This window comes from Athalia rosae, chromosome 2 (assembly GCF_917208135.1).
Source record: "Athalia rosae chromosome 2, iyAthRosa1.1, whole genome shotgun sequence".
Classification (NCBI taxonomy): domain Eukaryota; kingdom Metazoa; phylum Arthropoda; class Insecta; order Hymenoptera; family Athaliidae; genus Athalia; species Athalia rosae.
Window position 1 is genome coordinate 7871828 of NC_064027.1, and position 17811 is coordinate 7889638.

The window sequence follows — 17811 nt, forward strand, 5'->3', positions numbered from 1 at the left end:
CAAGGCGCAACGCGCGGCCCAATCTAATAACTCCGTTGCAACGTTAGTTACCTGCGGAGGAACGATCGCGCCTCCAGGTATATCTTATAGAGTTCACAATTTACAACACCTCCGTTTCGAATTTATATGCTATAGGGAAAAGTCTCTGTATTTATGATAACATAGGTGTACGGGGGCATGGTGATCCTATTCACTTTTCGATATATTTCATTCCTTGGTTTGTGAAAAATATTTTTCTAAAAAACTAACAAGCTTGAAAAGCGGGAAATATTGGCGTGCAGACGAAACCCTATGCTCTGGTAATTGATTGCGGATTACTCTTCTTTATACTTGTTAATTAACCTGTTGGTAATTTTGATAATTGGTAATTGTAATCCGGTATATTTGTATACATTAAACGAAATGAAACGCTTCGATTCGTTCGAGTGGATTAATTATTTATTCTATAGAGGTTTCTCATGTGATTTGATCCCCCGTTTCCATGCAAATGCTTCGAAATTGCGATTCGGTACGCGTCATATTCCTGCTGTAATGTGATTCTTAATAATAATACACGGTAGATAGTTTTTGGTCCCTTTTTTTTTGCTCTTTAGTTTTATCATGTGCATTTGTCTCGAGTATTTGTCCTCGATGATGCAAAAGTGACTAAATTTCAAAAGCATTATCAAATATCGTCCAACGATTTTGATTGCTCTCCAAAAATCTTTATTCATGTCTATCACCCACGCCCATATGTTGGCGGGCTGTATATGTGTGCATACCGTGAACCTGGCTCTATAAAAGACGACAATTTGCCGCATGTAGTCGAACAGAACAGTATTTACTCGCTTTCGATGGCGAGCGCCTGTGCAGCGTCATCGATCGTCTCGTGATTTTGATACTATTTTTCTGCCTTCAAATTTCTAAAAATCGCGTACAGTCGGCGATGTGAAACTCCAATGTGAAGCAATGTGGAACAATCGAAACGAGAGTAAAAAATTCAAATGTCATCGCGCAGACCAGACGCTGCCCTTCGTCGTAAATATAGAGACTTTGTGAATTTTCCTAGGACTTACTCCTCTGAGAACCTTTTCCCATTGTATACACGACTTTAAGTTCACGTGTACACAGCGCAAGGTGTACACACGCATTGTACGCGTGCGCCGCACAATACTTATATAGAACACCTTCGGGGACTCGCGTAGGTCCACAGCGCGTATAGCTACTGCGGAGCGTTTTGACGCGGTCGGCGGCATTTCAGGTGGAATTATTATCCACCCTGAGAAGGGGGGAGGGGGGGGGGAAAAGGGTGCTTCCGGCAGACGGTCTCGTGGCTGCCGTTGTTATTTTCGATAATCACGTTCATGATGGGAGTCCTATGTCTGCCTGTAGGCTGGCAAACGACTCCGTAGATCGTTGGAGCAGAAAATTACCAAAAATCACGACAACCGACCTGCTCTTCCTCTCCCCATCCATATTATGCCCGTTCATAAATGCCCGCGTATATATTCCTCTCTCCGATGCACCGCAGGATATATACGTATACGTTTAACTTCGAATGAGGTATATACAATATAATAGCCATATGTACTACGGGGTGGTGCAAGACGACAACAAAAAACTGGTCGGTTTCCCAACTCTATAAACTGATAGTTTTCGGAGAGAAACTTTTTTTTTTGTTTTTTTTTTTTCCATTCGATTCTCATCACGAAATTTACAGCTATTTACTCTTCTTCTTGTTTGTGGCCACCCTGTGTATGTCGTATAACTTGATTTTTTGATTCCATATATACCATACGGTACAATACCTTTCGAATTCGAACAGAGTATGCACTTATACATACTCGTTTAGGTACATATATGTGCAAGGGCAAGTCAGAGGGTGAGGGAGTGTTCGACATGCGGATTGAAGTACGTATACGTAGTTACGTACGTCTGCACCACGGTGACCGAGTTTTACTCGTTTCAAAAAGCGACGCGACCAACCTCGTGTCTTGTACGTATACGTGTATATGCAACGTATATATATATATACATACATACATTGTAAAGCTAGGTGTGTGTAGACAACTATTCACTTTACACATCTAGTATATATATATATTCCATCGGTCTGGAGAAGACTGCCGCACCAGCTGCCCGCAAACCATGTCCGGACTAACGTCCAACTGGAATAGCCTACAGTGGTATCTATAGTCCTAAGGGTTGGAATGGTGGGACAGAAGTTTATAGTGACGGACATTCTTAACTTTGAGAAACCAGGTATTTCAAACAACGCTATGCAGACCCGAAACTATACCTTACGTATTTATAAGTGCGCCGCATATAGTACACCTATCCAGCGCTCTCGTGATTTTTACATACATGCTGCATACAATATATCCAGTCCGCGGGTACGGTATATGGTAGATGGTGATATTGTAAAATGTGTTTGTGAAAAAGCGTCAATACGTTTATCTCATACTTTTATACTTTTATAGAGCGTTGGTACATATAAATAGAAGACACTCCTATATATGTGTATATAATTAATAGTTATGTACGTTTGTATAATAGATAGCAGACACGCGGAGCTAGCAGCGCAGTTCGGTATACTCCTCTCGCTCCTATGCATGCATATAATCTATACGATGATTGGTTTTCTCCTTTCTTGTTTATTTTTATTTTATCTTTACTTTTATCGGGGCATTGATCGCGCTATACACTCTATAATTTTTGGCGCTGCGGCATCGGTGAGTCGTACGTGTGTATTTTGTATTCTGTATCCTATCCGCCATATTCGATGAAAATATATTTCGGAACATTCAGACGCTCGCAACCCGGTTTCAAGCGATGATCAACGTCGACGCGTAATTACGCTGTATATATGTACCGAAGTATATAACGACCAATATATGTACCCGCATGTTGACTGAATGCAAAGTTTAAGTTCGATATCGCATATATACATTATACATATGAATTCGGTTCGCGGATTGTATTATATAAATATAATTTTCCCAAAACTCCAATTGAATTCGGTTTTGTACATTCAAACGTGAATTTATTACGTGCTGTGGCACACAGGTATACATACGTATACTGTACGCGCATTCATGAGGCATATAGGTACCGCGAGCGAGAAATAAAATACATTTGATTAATTGTGCTAATAATAGTTCTTCCAGAACGAATTACGGTACGGCTGCGTATACGTAACGTTGAAAATTTGACTCGTGACATGACGGTGCATAATTGAAATCTCGAAGGAATTACATATTTTATGCGGAATAAAAAATATCGATCGCAAACGCTCTCGGGATTCTGGCCCATGCGCCGTTGCAGCAGCTGTACAGCGCTGTACACTTAATATTGTTATAGTTCGATTCGAATCTATGGATATTTTTACGACTGCAGCGAAAAACTGATCGCGGGAAAACTTGGGGTAAACGAATAAGTGTACCGCTGTAGGCATATGTGCGGTAAGCACAAGACGCCAGAGGAATCGAGTGGGAGGACGAAACCCAGAAAAAGGGAAAAGAAATGAAGAAAAAAAAGAAAAAAATGTTATCCACGCGGCTAAAATCCCCTCCCCCTACATTGCTCGGAACGTCCGCGAAGAAGAAGGGCCGCGCTGCCGCGGATGTAGAAAAGTATTGCGCTGTACGGGTAAACGGAGAAAGGATTCCTCGTCGCAGCTAACCGGTAGCGATGGAAGTCGGTTCGTTGAAGAAGAGTAAAAGCGTTGGAAACGTCTAGACGTTACTCGCCACGACGTGGCGGACGTCCATCTGATGTCTGCGGTCCGTCGCATCTACGGTTACTTCTTAAAACCGCGTTGCGCGACGCCCGACACATATTCCATCCCCACTCCAGTGACTCGCTCGACAGAAGAATCGCGTTGACCCCTAGATTCGTATTTTCCTCCCCTTGGCTTCCACGCTCTGTCGTTGGAGCCAAACAACGAAGCTCCTCAGCTAGTGGCTGGCTGCACCTGCGCCGGAGATCCGCCGCGACGTTGAATCGCTCGCGGACCACTCGGTCTTCCACACCCGGGCCCCGCGACGCCTGCGCCGAGAGATCGACGCCATTTTGGATGCAGCGTTCGACCAATGAGGAGCTCGGTCACACCGAGATGTATTTCCATCGAACGTTCTCGTTGGCTGACCAATTCCACGATCCCCACTCCGGATTCTCGGCTTCAAATTTCCGCCCTACTCGCCCGCCACGTTTACCACCACCATACCGCTTCCTACGGTGACGGATAAAAAGGTTTCTCGGTCTTTTCGATTCAATTCTGACCGGTCGAAGCGTCGGCGTGTTGGCGTCGCTCTTCTACCGGGTGATCGTAGATACTCCTACCTGTATTATTTCCCATTATTATTATTATTATACCCGTACATCTAGGCGATGCGCACAACTCGCGGCAACCACCTGGAAATCCCTGTAGCTAGCCGATCCTCCGCGCAGGGAGGGGAAGATCCACCTATCCTCCTATCTTACTTTTTTTACTTCGTTTTTTTCACCGTTTCGTGGCCCCCCCTCCCCCCTCCAATTTCTCCTCCTCCAATTTCCCCTCCTCAATCCCTCCCTATTCCCACTCCAACCCTTGCGTCGGGGGGTGTTTTCGTGAAACAGCTAGAAGTTCGTTCCTTGTCGGGTTACTCGGAGGCTACCCCTCCCCCCGATGTGGTGGACTCGGATATGATATACGTGTATAGGTATATAGGTGCCGCACACATCCTCACAAACTTTATGCAGCCATATAACCGGGAACCCTGTTGGTACTTCCGCTTTAAGATCTTTTCCCGTATATATATATATATAATTCACGTATTCACCTACACCATGGAAAGGAACTCATACGAGCTACGATAATTTTGACTTATTACGTTACTTTTCAAATATTTTGTGTTTTGTTTTTTTTTGATACGCATGTCTCAAGGTCGGACTCTATTCAGGCGCGATTAAATAGGGTTCCAGATTCCTCGATCGTGAAAATTTCAGCACCCAAAGATTCGCGGGGATGGAAAAAATGAGAGCGAAAAGAGAAACGTACGTATTGCGTCGATGCGCAGAGGAAACTCCGCCTCGTATACGCGGCGGGATATCTTCTATCCATATGTAATAATTTATATCCTACCTATTCCCATACATCAATGGCGACTCGGAACTCACGAACTTGATGCATATATACAGGTAGATATCCCCTACACTATCTACGTTTGAACTTCAAAGTTCTATATATAGTGTCTAGACGATCTTAATTTTACCGTTAGGTCGACCAGCCTGCACAGCTCTAGGCCGAGATATATAGGCTATATGTTTTTACGGATGCAACCTCGGGATGCTGCTACTTTTTTATGTATCGTGTACATACGTACCTATATCTGATACATATCGCGTCCTATGTACCCACGGTATGCTGCAGTCTTACATATATATATATATATATATATATAATCGTTTTGCAGATCCGTATGCGGTTTTGCCAATAACAGATCCACGAAATTTTTTATACACGCACCGTGTAGTTTTTCGAACGGAATTATACGCACCGAACCAAAAACCAAACTTTTCTTGAAACCAGTTTTAAAACCAAACTTTTATTGCAACACCCATGTTTAATATTGTATGTATATTTTCTCTTTCTCTCGTATTGTTCTTAATTTTTCTTTTTATATACTTGCACCATTTTTATGTAGTATATACGTATATATACGTATACGTACATACGGCTATAAATTATTTTTATCTACCAACTTCTTCAATTTTCAACCGACACCACCAACCCCTGCACCTCGTTCTTTTCCTGCTTCGGCTGTAGGTATATTACTTTCTGGGGATTTTAAGTGAAAAATGATCTCGAAATGCTCCAACATTTATTACGTATAGATATAGCTGCAGACATTCATATATATTAATACGAGGCTCGGCAGAGTATAGTAATTAAGTGCCGTCAATCAGATGGAACTACGATTGAGTTGCTGTTTGGTATTCCTATTCATTGATATTATATATCGGAATATCATTATGTAGATAGGTATATGTATGATGAAGAGTATATAATGCGTTTTTACATGCCGTGAACGTATGTACCGTATACTGGGTGAATTTTTTTTTTAACGATAATCGCGTTTGTAATTAGAAAGCAGTTGCAATCCCTGTGATTTATGATCATTATATGCATATTATATTTTAATAGAGAATAATAACGAGTTATAGTTCATTCCACCGTACGATCCATCAAATGATTTAATATATCCAAACACTGTCACAGCTGTGTAATTAGATAGCATATACATTACATGCGCATTCGTACATATCCTATGTACGCTACACATATAGGTTTGTCCGACGCTAAAATATTTTGTATATTTAATTCATATATACGTTATAACGTATAGGTATATATTTGTATAATATTTAACTTGATATGTAAATCTCCATCATTTTATTTATTCCTGCATTCCCACATATATACCCACGGAATAATATGCCACAATATATGAAGTACATAGTCACAAATTCGTTAACGTATGATGTACTTACATACGAGAATCTTCGGAATTTAAAGAACGAAAAAATCCAAGTGAGAGCTTCATTTTTTGTTGGGTAAAAAATTTTCCTTTAAATATACGGTACGTTTCTGTTTTATTTTTACTATAACCTGTATTCTGTATCTCTATCTCGTTTTAATAATGCAGCGGAACCTCGATTTCAATCGCATTTGACAGTGTTGTTTGTATACCTACCCGTATAAATATGGAAAAAAAAAGAAATTATCTTTTGGGAACAATTATGCAGGTTTATATCTCATTCAGACTGTCTCGGTGTAGATGCGACGTTTAGCATCTGCATCGCTGTTACAATATAAAGTACGTACACCTAGTTCGAAGTTGCGTATGTAAGCATACAATATGTACAATACAGTTTGAAGATAAACTCTGTAACGTGAACAGTACAAAGAAGGTGGCAGCTCGCCCAAGTCCGTTCGAATCGCGTATACACGTTTGTACGGTATTATTTTATTGCGTTGTTAATCTTCAACAATATAAGATACGTGCTCAAATCCGTATGTCATGAAATGATTTTTCACATGACATGCGACGCTGCGGAGAATTCGCGAAAGAAAAAGTCACGCATCATTAGCAATCGTCAAAGTTCGATTACACACAGTCCCTTCTATCACGAATGGCATTCACAAAGCATATACTTACGTACGTATCATTTGTCTACATACGTATTAATATACATTGTAGGTACGCTTCTATGTATATTCTGCTCGAATCTGGCTCGACACCTGTAATTCGAACGTGTAAGAATCGCCGCGCTGCAGCTGGTATTATACCTACTTCTGTGGCCACCCCACTATAGGTATATAAGTGCACGTTTTTGCCACAGCTATATCCCAACTACCTAGATATGGTATATACGCGGATGTGTACATGTATATTCACATATCAGTGTGTGGCGTGCATCTGTGCACTGCAGTGTAAGTATATAGCTGGAAAGTTCATTGGGTCGAGAGTTTAAGTTTAAATGGAATTCCCTGTGCATATAACTAGGAGTTCGTAGTTCGTGTGTGAAATATCTATTTATGTACGTGTGCGCGGGTGTGTTATAAATACATAGATGTTCGAAATTGGATTTTGCTTAAATGCTTGTAATTATATATAGAATGACTTCGGTCCCCGCTCGGTTTATATTGGCGAATATATACAGACCTATAACGAGACTTGTTTTTTTTTTTTTTAGTTTATAACGTTATAGGATGTACACCCATATCCATATTCATTGATAGATCAGGTATTATAATATACATTTTATATATAAAGCAGAAGGTGGGGCAAAACGGGGAACTTGAGCAAACCATGAGAAGAAAAAAAAGTTTTTAAATCCAGAACGATGTTTGAAGCCCTTTTCCACCAATTTAAAAAATACTTTTACAAAATTTTTGCGGTACCCTATTTTGCCCCCACTTCTACGAATATACTGTACGCTATTTGCAATCGACGTATGACGTCACGCGATGGAAAAGTATCACTCCTATCATAGGTACGGTAACGGTTCATATATATATATATATATATACGTATGTGAGTAATCATACATGATCGAAGCTTGAAATTGCTGCCGCGATTTTATATACTGCATTTTTTCCTACAAATTGAAAAAAGTTGTGACAATTTAATCAATTAATTAATACACGTATCTTGTTAGATATATCTAATCGAATGCAGGGAATCGAGTGCATAATACATTTGGGAATTAGTGATCCGTTTGATGCAGCTAATTGATTTTGGTGGTTTTTTTTTTTTTTTGTTTCAATTTTTTATTATTACTTTTGTTCGGCGTAACAATGGTTTTATTGAAAAATAATTTGCATCATTGAAATATCCGGCGCTTGTATATACGCGAAATAAATTGTGCGTTTTTAATTTTAATATACGACCGGCCGGGTTGTCGACAATATAAACGTTTATTCGTATGGTTTGTAATTTCGAGAGTTGCGGAGCGTGCATTGTGCACAGACATTATTCTGCATTGATGATGCAGCGAAATAGTTTTATGTCTTCTGTACATACGTACGTATAGATGTTATGGATTTATGAAATCGCGGTCGTAACCCACTGCAAACATTAAATTTCTGTGGGTATCAGAGGATACGTTGTGTGCATAACGCAGGTTATATGTCTGGAGCGCTTGATGTCGTTTCATTAAATTTGAAAGTCGCTTTTTTCACGCAATATCCGAAAAATGTAAAATCACAACTGCAGCGCGCAATGTGATCAATTTTTCAAACACTGCAATTCCGAACCGATGTAGAGGGTCCGGTTCGTACGTCCTGACCTATTTATGCACTCATATGCGATTCGTGGATGACCGATCCGATCGTATCGATTCATCAATTACAACCATCCGGAATAACATTTCGAACTATCAATGGCAGTCGAAAATGTGACGCTAGTTGCTGTGCGGAATATGAAATGAACTTTTGTTCAAATTTCGCGCACATAGACGAGGCTTTTAGATCAATTGCATATTTTAAAGCGTTATAAAGCTTGCAGGGGGTTAATTTTAGCAACGGGAATTTCAGATGAATACCTATAATTGTAACTGGTTCATGATTCACGGATTAAAATTAATCGTCATATCTCCTTACCACCCACGTCACGAGTAAAATGTCGACGGCAATCGTTAGATATATGCACGTACGTCGCACGCCCAACACACCTTCCCATTTCATACATATACGCGTATAAAATAGGTGTGCGCCATGTTGGTTCAACGTCAAGCCTCGAGGCTTTTTTGCAAAATAACCGTGAGCAAGAATAACCGTTGATAAACAAGTTCGTATCAGAGAAGCCTGAATAATTTTCAAACTTTTATATAACAACAACACGTATAGGTATACCTACACGCAACGGCCGTGAAGAATAACAACAATTTTTCACATCTTTTAAATGAAATTTATCATCATTGTTGCAGGGCGTGAAAAAAACAATATTCTCTCATATTGACGAGTTGTTTTCTTTCTGAATCAGATCGACGCAGGAGTACATCAGCATCAAGGGCAGTAGTCCCGTGTCACCGAGGGCTGGAGGACCCTACGTGGGTCCCGGAGGACCGCCGGGCGGGGGTGGCGGAGCGATTGGTCCACCAGGAAGCGGAGGTGGCGGAGGTAATCCCGGCGGAGGATACGTCGCCGTACCCGGGAACCTCCGTTACGTTCATCCTTATCCTCCTCCCCCGTCGACACCCGTCAACCAGACTCCGCCACCCCTACCACAATCGGGCACAACAGCCTACAGCAGGGAAGCCTACAGGAATGCAGCGTCTAGTGTAAGTGACCTTATACAACCTCCGACGAGGATCAACGGCTCGGAACGGTGTCGCGGGATCAAAGAGAATTTTTAGAACATAGGAGGCGTCGGAAATTGCCGCGAATTTAAGAGGATGCTGTATACTGATTCTTCGCCGATCGCGACGTTATATAACGCGTCTATTACAGCTTTAAGAAATACTTCGCGAAATCGAGAAATTTCCTCTTCTCTTCACGAACCAATGACTCTTCCGCATATCAACGGATGTGAAAATTTAATTAAGTCGAAGCATTTTTAATTTGAGAGAAACCCATCGCGGTGTTCATGGTAAAAATGGGGTTCCATTAATCTTTCGCATTGTCAAATTTCATTACGAGGGGATGTATTTAATATATACGCTGCAGATTGTGTGAGGAGCGGTACCGTCGTCAATCATTTAGTATTCCTTCCATTCGTGGATATGTACGTATAGATATAGGATATGCATACGAACCGTTGAATCAAAGAGACGTTCGCTTGTCGTATTAAAAGTAACTCGATATGTTTGTTTGCAATGGCTGCACGTATGTACGGATATATCCTTAAGGTTCTCCTCTTACCAAATCTATAAACGGCTTTGAGGCTACGACTCAATTATTCTTCAGATATATAATTCGGTTTGTCTAATAAACCGAGTAGCAGCGTCGTTTATTTCTGGATTCTATTTTACCGTCGAAAGACTGATTCGTTGCTACGTGAAGTGGAAATTAAACTTTTCATACATGTGTATATCGTACACGTATACGATATACGTATAGGTGGTTAAGGATCAAGTCTCGAATCTTGGATGAGATAAGTCAATGATTCAATTATAACCGTTACTCAATTAAACGCGTGATGAGTAATCATTTTATGTATAGAAAACTTGAAAACAACTTTCTTGAATATCTGCTATAATGCACGTCGATCGATGAACGTCGATATAATACCGAGAATTCTTCTCCGAAACGAATGAACTTTGTAACAGGTTCGGGTAATAGGTATAAGGAAGACAAAAATTGAATGAATCAAATCTTTTTTAATAAACACACGTACGAAATTGATTCCTAAAAGTGAAAAACAAGTGCGTGACGAGTGTACCTCCAACGCTCTCTTTTCCCTCTCATATATGTATAAAAGGAAATTGAAATTTTCTAACGAACGTTGAAATATTCATAAAAATTTCGCCGAACCGGGAAGTTAATCGAAACGCGATAATCGATAACTGATCGTACAATACACATAGCCAAAATTGGAACTTCTCATCGCGGCACTACCATATCTACAGCTCGTTATACTAGCTGTCTGTTTGAAAGTAATGAAAAAACATAAATAACGGCGTAAAAATTGAGGAAAAAAAGTTTGATAGCAATTCTTCAGGCGATATCGTTATACTCATTTATAACTGTAAACATGACGCGATGACGTGTACTATTTCGAGTGCATCATGTACTTGTAATACATTCGTACATATTATATACACATGTATATAATATATAAACGTACACCATGCGTAAAAGCATCTGAATGGGAAACCGGCAGGGTGGCGGAGGGGGGGGGGGGATCTCTATCATTGCACCGATAACGAGTCATTACGTTACGACGTAGTCACGTTCGCTTATGGACACACTTTGCGTATCCCTGTGTGTATGTTGCGTGGATAACGTTGTGTGTTCATAAGATGTTACGTGGGTAAATGATTTACCAATGCGATATTCAAGGGAGAGAGAGGGAGAGAAAGAAAAAAAAAGGAGGGGGGAAGATACGTTCAAAGAACTTGGAATCTCGTGTACTATATTGCAAGGCTTCAACCAATGACCTTGACTTTTTTTTTTCCTTTTTTTTTTTTGTCGCGTAGATAATTTCTTACTCGAGTGAAGTCCGCGTGAAAGTTCATTAAATAACTACAGTACCAACGCACCCGAATGTTTTCAATGTGGCAGATATACGTACGTACGTATAACGCGTAAACACGTTCAATACTCATTATTACACCTTTCCAGTTTCGTCGCACGTGACTCTCATTTTGGGTCTCGTTACGCTGCTTATCGCATGTAATACGGATATAATAACAATCTTGTTTACCGTCTCTCCGGAATACCTTGGTTCAATATATTTTCAATGATTATGATTTTCGTGTTGAGTGTATCAGTTTCTCATCTGATATGGAATGGTGGAATCGATGCTGTGGATTTTTAAGTTTATACGCATTATTTACTCGTTAAAATACCACGGATCGTGTGGATGGCCATCGGTGTTAGGCGTTGTTAGTTGTCGAACGCCTCGAACTGCGCGAGGGCCGAGTGGGCGAGTGAAAGTTGCCGTCACCCACTGCGCGCCTACCTTTGTTGCACCTGGTCGACGAGGAACAAGATTTAAAGTTCTGTTATTCGTCATTATAATATAACGCCCACTTGATTCTCCGTAATCCGTTGAAAGACGTTCTATTTGCGTTGGGATTTTAATAGCTTCAACCATTCAAGATGCGGTGCTCCAAGTATTGCGATGTATAATATAGATAATTCCTTCTAGTTGATAAACGCAGCCGAACGTATCCGTTTTATGAGCATTCATTTGTACTCTGATAAAAATAATTTACTTGACATTCGTAAGTTTCGAAAGCTTTGTGCGAAACTCCATTCCGTTACTTCGCATATTTGTCTCTCATAATTGCCGTTTAACGATCATGCATCTAATTGGTTTGATTCGCTCATTTATTCAATTTTAAACTATCCAGGTAAACGAGAGGGTGGCCATCAGCGTCAGCAGCAGTCCTGTGTCTCAGGTTGGAGTTGGTCACGGGGGTGGTGATTACGTTGTCAGTACTCGACCCCGGATATCTCTGCTTCCGCCGTCGTCTGTTGCCCCTGCGCCGGTTTCCGCTGCTCAGGAGTATCACAGTGCCGGGTCTAGGACGCAACGAGGTCTCATGCCGGTGCAAACGAATCAATATTGCACCAGACCTGTCGACATTTCCACTCTTCAGGATGGACCTGCATTCAAAAAAATCCGATTGAGTCTGCCTCAGTCCTCGATGCAAACTCAGAATTCCGATGTTTGCATCAAACAGGAACACATACAGCTACAGCAACCCCTCAGGATAGATACCAGGGTGGGTTTCAGATTCGAAATTTATAAGATATGGAAAGAGAGAATTCCTCGTCTCCTTCCATTTGATTACGTCATTTATTTTTACTTATATCGAATATTGGACGGTTCCTCCGTTCTGGCCACTTCATCCAACAACATCTGTTTTCGCTCTCGAATCGGAATAATCCGATATTCCACCACTATTTCTATTCAATATTTGTTAATGAACCGGAAGTATGGTGTTCGGATTATAGTGTGTCTGAAAATGATGCATATCTTATATCTGTTAAAATGGTATACTGCGGTATGTTGATGGAAGGATGGATAATTGCATGAATATTGTTTTACCGGCTGCTGGTTTTAAATAAACACAGCAGCCGCCACGTTTTTTTTTTTGTTTGTTTTTGTACACTTTTTAAATTGCCAGCTCTCCTCTCACCCGACCTGACTTCCCCTTCTGTCAGACAGTCAAGTTAATGTATACATACTTGCTAAAATTAACTTTTTATGAAGCCCACAGTGACTCTTTGTTCAGAAATTAATTTTTTAAATATAACTCCGATACACAAATTTTTTTCTTTCGTTATTATACTACGCGCAAATGACATTCTTTTTTTTTTTCAAATATTTTTGTGTCTGTGGTTCGGTAATAGTACAACTAGTCCAAGACTATCCTCATGACAGCCACATGTGTTATCCCAGTATTTAGTTCATTCTCCAATGTTGCCAAGACAATGTAAAATATAAGCGCAGATATTGAATTTTGTAGCTTGACTAGGCACAGCAGCGTTGCAGTGAGTGGAACAGGGCAGATTAGGAAGGGGGATAAGAGAGGATATGCAGCAATGACTATGACTGATGGACCATACGTACTATACAAGCTACTTTCAAGGTCTTTCTTCTCCTACCTCCCGCCTCTTACCCCTAAACTCCTTCCTATCCTGTTCTTTCTCACCAATACTTTTTTCACCACTTTTTATTCACCTCTTTCTCCTCATCCCACGAAATGCCCCGAAACCCTCTCTGTCGCACACGGGCTAACATCCGCAGATGCTGATGCTGCTGCTGCATTCTTTTATCACAAAAGCAACGCTCCTTCTTTATGCTGTTTTTATTGCGTCTGACATCCACCCCTCATTCCTTGCGTTCGACTTACGCTTGAATAGGGCCAAAGCTTCGTATTTTCTATCTTAGTTTTGACATGCTTGAAATTAAGATTTTGAGAAATTGTTGAAAAAATTTAAGGACATCTAGGTCATCAGAACTTTGACAGCAATGAGGAACATTTCTTAATAGTATTGAGATAAGACGGTGAAATATTCATTGTTACTTTATTTCAGTCGTATTTTACTATATGAAAGATTTGTCTTAGAAGCAGCCGACAGCAGGAGCGTATACGCCGCAAACCGAGGCTATTTCACCAACTTTACCAGAACCTGGTACACAGGAAGATGCGCAGTTCAGGAGTACAAAGGATGATTTGCTGCAACAAATAGCCAAAGTCGATCGGGAGATAGCGAAAGCTGAGTCCCAAATCATTAAGCTTAAGAAAAAACAGCAGGAGCTTGAAGAGGCAGCGAACAAACCTCTCGAACCTCCTGGCTTGAAGCGGCCGGTCGAAGAACAGTCTCAACAGCCTAAACATCAGTCTCTCGCTCAGAAGATTTATGCCGAGAACAGAGTAAGCTTATTTCATTGATAACAGAGAGACCGATTCATGCGTCAAGTTATCTTTTTTGTCCCACCATTCAAGATTCCTCAGAATGACTCGATCTTCTGTGAATTGAAAGATTGAAATTACGTTGTACTTGGTATCTCGATGCAAATGAGTTTCAAGGTTTACCTATACAATTAGAGCGTGAGGTTGATTATTTGAGTAACTGAAATTTGTTACTATATTTGGATTATTATAATTTTTCCAGAGAAAAGCTCAAGAAGCTCACATTCTTCTGGACAGACTGGGTCCGAGAGTTGAACTGCCACTGTATAACCAGCCTTCGGATACCCCAATATACCAAGAAAACAAAAGTAGGCATCAAGCGTGTATGAGAGCTAGGCTTGTGGCAAGGTTGAGGAGAGAGCATGCGGAACGTGCTTCCCTTCACAGACAACAGTCCCATACGTATGCCACTTTGGTTCAAGAATGGCATCGTAAGGTTGACAGGCTAGAGGGGACTCAGAAGAAAAAGACTAAGGAAAGTAAAAATCGCGAGTTCTTCGAAAAAGTCTTTCCTGAGTTACGTAAGCAACGGGAAGATAAGGAGCGGTTCAATCGAGTAGGAGCTCGTATTAAGAGTGAAGCGGATCTTGAAGAAATTTTGGATGGCTTACAGGAACAGGAGGTATTATTTTTTTTTTTTTTTGATATTTCAACTACTCACATTAGAAGATATCTAACTCATCCGACGAGCGTGATTTGAACATTTGACCCTGTCCTTCAAGGGAATAATGCGGGCCATTGCACCCCAGTTGGTATCCTCGGAATCTGTATGATCCGGTGATACTAACTGAGGGTTGTAAGTGAATATTGATTTTTCATAGGGGTTGGTTATCCAGCCCTGGTTAGGATGAGAATGTTCTGCCAGAGCTTCGACGTTATAGACAGAGGGTCATTTACCTTTCGAAAAGTTTATCGTGCGGCATTAAAAATAAATTCGATGGGAATGATGTGTGTGAAAATGTTTAAATGATACAATATCGGTGGATTTAGGGATGTTACGCCTTTATATGTTTTTATAACTTGGATATTGTTCGACAGATGGAAGACAAAAAGATGCGATCGTATGCAGTGATACCTCCACTCTTATTGGATACCAAGCAGAGACGAATCGCCTTCCAAAATCGCAATGGTCTTCTTCAACCAGAGGAACTCGAAGCTCTTCATAACGAACGTCGTCTAATAAATGTCTGGGGTCCTATGGAACACGAGCTTTTCAAGGAGAAATACTTACAACACCCTAAAAACTTCGGAGCAATAGCTCAATCTCTAGAACATAAAAATGTACCAGATTGCGTGCTTCACTATTATCTCACGAAAAAGACAGAAAACTACAAACAACTACTGCGGAAGTCCAGACAACGTACGCGTAGCTCTAGAAATAATCCTAATAACAAGGTTCGTATTATTTCAATTTATTGTCTGACGAATGAAAATTTTATATAAATGAATCAGACTTCGACTTTAATCAGAACACATCGAGCAAAATCCGGTTCGAGGATCTTATTTTTCATACGTTTTTGATGTATGTGTTTCAGGTGAACAATAGTAATTCGGGAATCGGGCCAATAGATATTCTTTCTACTGGTGTTACGACGAGGCTTCAAAGAGAACAACAACAAAAAACCCAGGAAAACCCTCAAGCCAATGCGACGACGAGTACAACCAGTACCACCACGACAGCAACGACAACGACGGCAGCTACGACGGTTAGTACGTCCGCTGCTGCTACTGCGACATCCTCGAGTACGTCGACTTCAAATACCTTAGCGGATGCAAGCATAACGACATCGACTACGACAACCAATACGCTTACCACTACTGCCACGACGAGCGTTGCTACTACCACCATAACGACTAGTACGAAAGATGCTAAAGATGCGAATAAAGAAAATAAAGATAGTAAAGAAGGTCTCATAAAAGAAATCAAAGAGGAATCACAGTCCAGTTCGGAAACCGCGTCGGGGAAAGACACCAAAATCACGTAAGTTGAACATTTTTTTTTTGGTCCCGTGGATTACGGAATTCACAAAATAACTCGGATTCGCGATTGGTAGCTAAAATAAATAACCATTGCACCAATATTTGATATCGAAAATTTTTGGCCCGTTTTCTAGACCGTATTGTATTAAAACAGTATGAGAATTGGCTTAAATTATCGAGCAGGACAGAACGTATTCATTGTTAATTGAGATCGTTATAGTCATTGATTACTATTACAAACACCGAACGCGTTTGCAGTTTACACAAAGTTACGGTTATTGCGTTTTGACAAACTTAATTTAACTAACGCCCAGCAACGCGTTCGAAATAATACGAAGGGAGGATTTCATTTTGAGTGTTGCAATAAAAGCGTATATTGGTTGATTGATTGGGGTATGATCACTTGGCGGAAGATATCTGGTGACCAAACAAACCCCTCCCTCGCCTGATCCTAGCCAGAACCCCTTTGCAATATTCGCTCAGTGATTACAATGCAGCAAATTCAATGTTTGAAAATTTTCTATATTAAATGGAAAAGTCAGAGTTAATAATCTGATGGATTTTCAATGAAAATTGCTTTACTAATTCTGGTCGGCGTTTCAATCTGAGAGCTAAGTCTATAACTCAGTAATTCCCGATGAGGAGGCATTAGCAAATTGTAATGCTAATCAATGGCTACTGGCTACTGGTTACTGGCTGCTGGCTAACAGATTGACGTTTACATAAGCTGTTGAACGATATCCATCATCTCAATTGAGTCAAGCTTCGCGATTTCATTCCAGTTAACGTTGATATTTTGATTGATTTCGACATTCAACAAATTTCAACCAGTGTACTTTACCGCGAAATAGGTGTACTTGTCGTGTTTTGAACAATCGAATTATTATGTTTATTAACCGAAATTTCGAAACAGATGTTGATCGTGAACTATTGCTCTCAATTGTCCATCGTTTCCATCGTGTACACCATTTATTCATGGGACAATTATTTTATCTAACAGAATAGACAACAAGACAGCTTTGTCAACGTCGATGAACGTTGTTACTCCCAGCATCCTATCGTCGCAGACTGATGTCAAAGAAAAAAAGAAACCTGGTACGGGTAATGCGGGTAACCTAGGTCGAACTAAGGATAAGAAGAAGGAGAATCACGCGACTCCTATGGAGACTAGCGACGAAGAAGCGGTCCATCCTATGGAAACAATCGGTAAGTCTGAAC

At 40.5% G+C, this 17811-nt stretch overlaps 1 protein-coding gene across 12 annotated transcripts in view; it reads left to right on the forward strand.

Moving 5' to 3' along the window:
* LOC105686888 overlaps nt 1–17811 on the forward strand; it is a 62047-nt gene that overhangs the window by 24466 nt on the left and 19770 nt on the right. For 9 of the 12 annotated variants that reach the window (XM_048649694.1, XM_048649692.1, XM_048649689.1 and 6 more), the window contains 7 exons: nt 9507–9804; nt 12541–12915; nt 14266–14574; nt 14816–15235; nt 15652–16008; nt 16149–16594; nt 17594–17799. In XM_048649694.1, the coding sequence (XP_048505651.1) occupies nt 9507–9804; nt 12541–12915; nt 14266–14574; nt 14816–15235; nt 15652–16008; nt 16149–16594; nt 17594–17799 (2411 nt within the window). Of the gene's footprint in view, nt 1–9506; nt 9805–11958; nt 12184–12540; nt 12916–14265; nt 14575–14815; nt 15236–15651; nt 16009–16148; nt 16595–17593; nt 17800–17811 lie in introns of those variants that run through there. The other 3 variants (XM_048649696.1, XM_048649698.1, XM_048649701.1) reach the window with 3 other exon arrangements.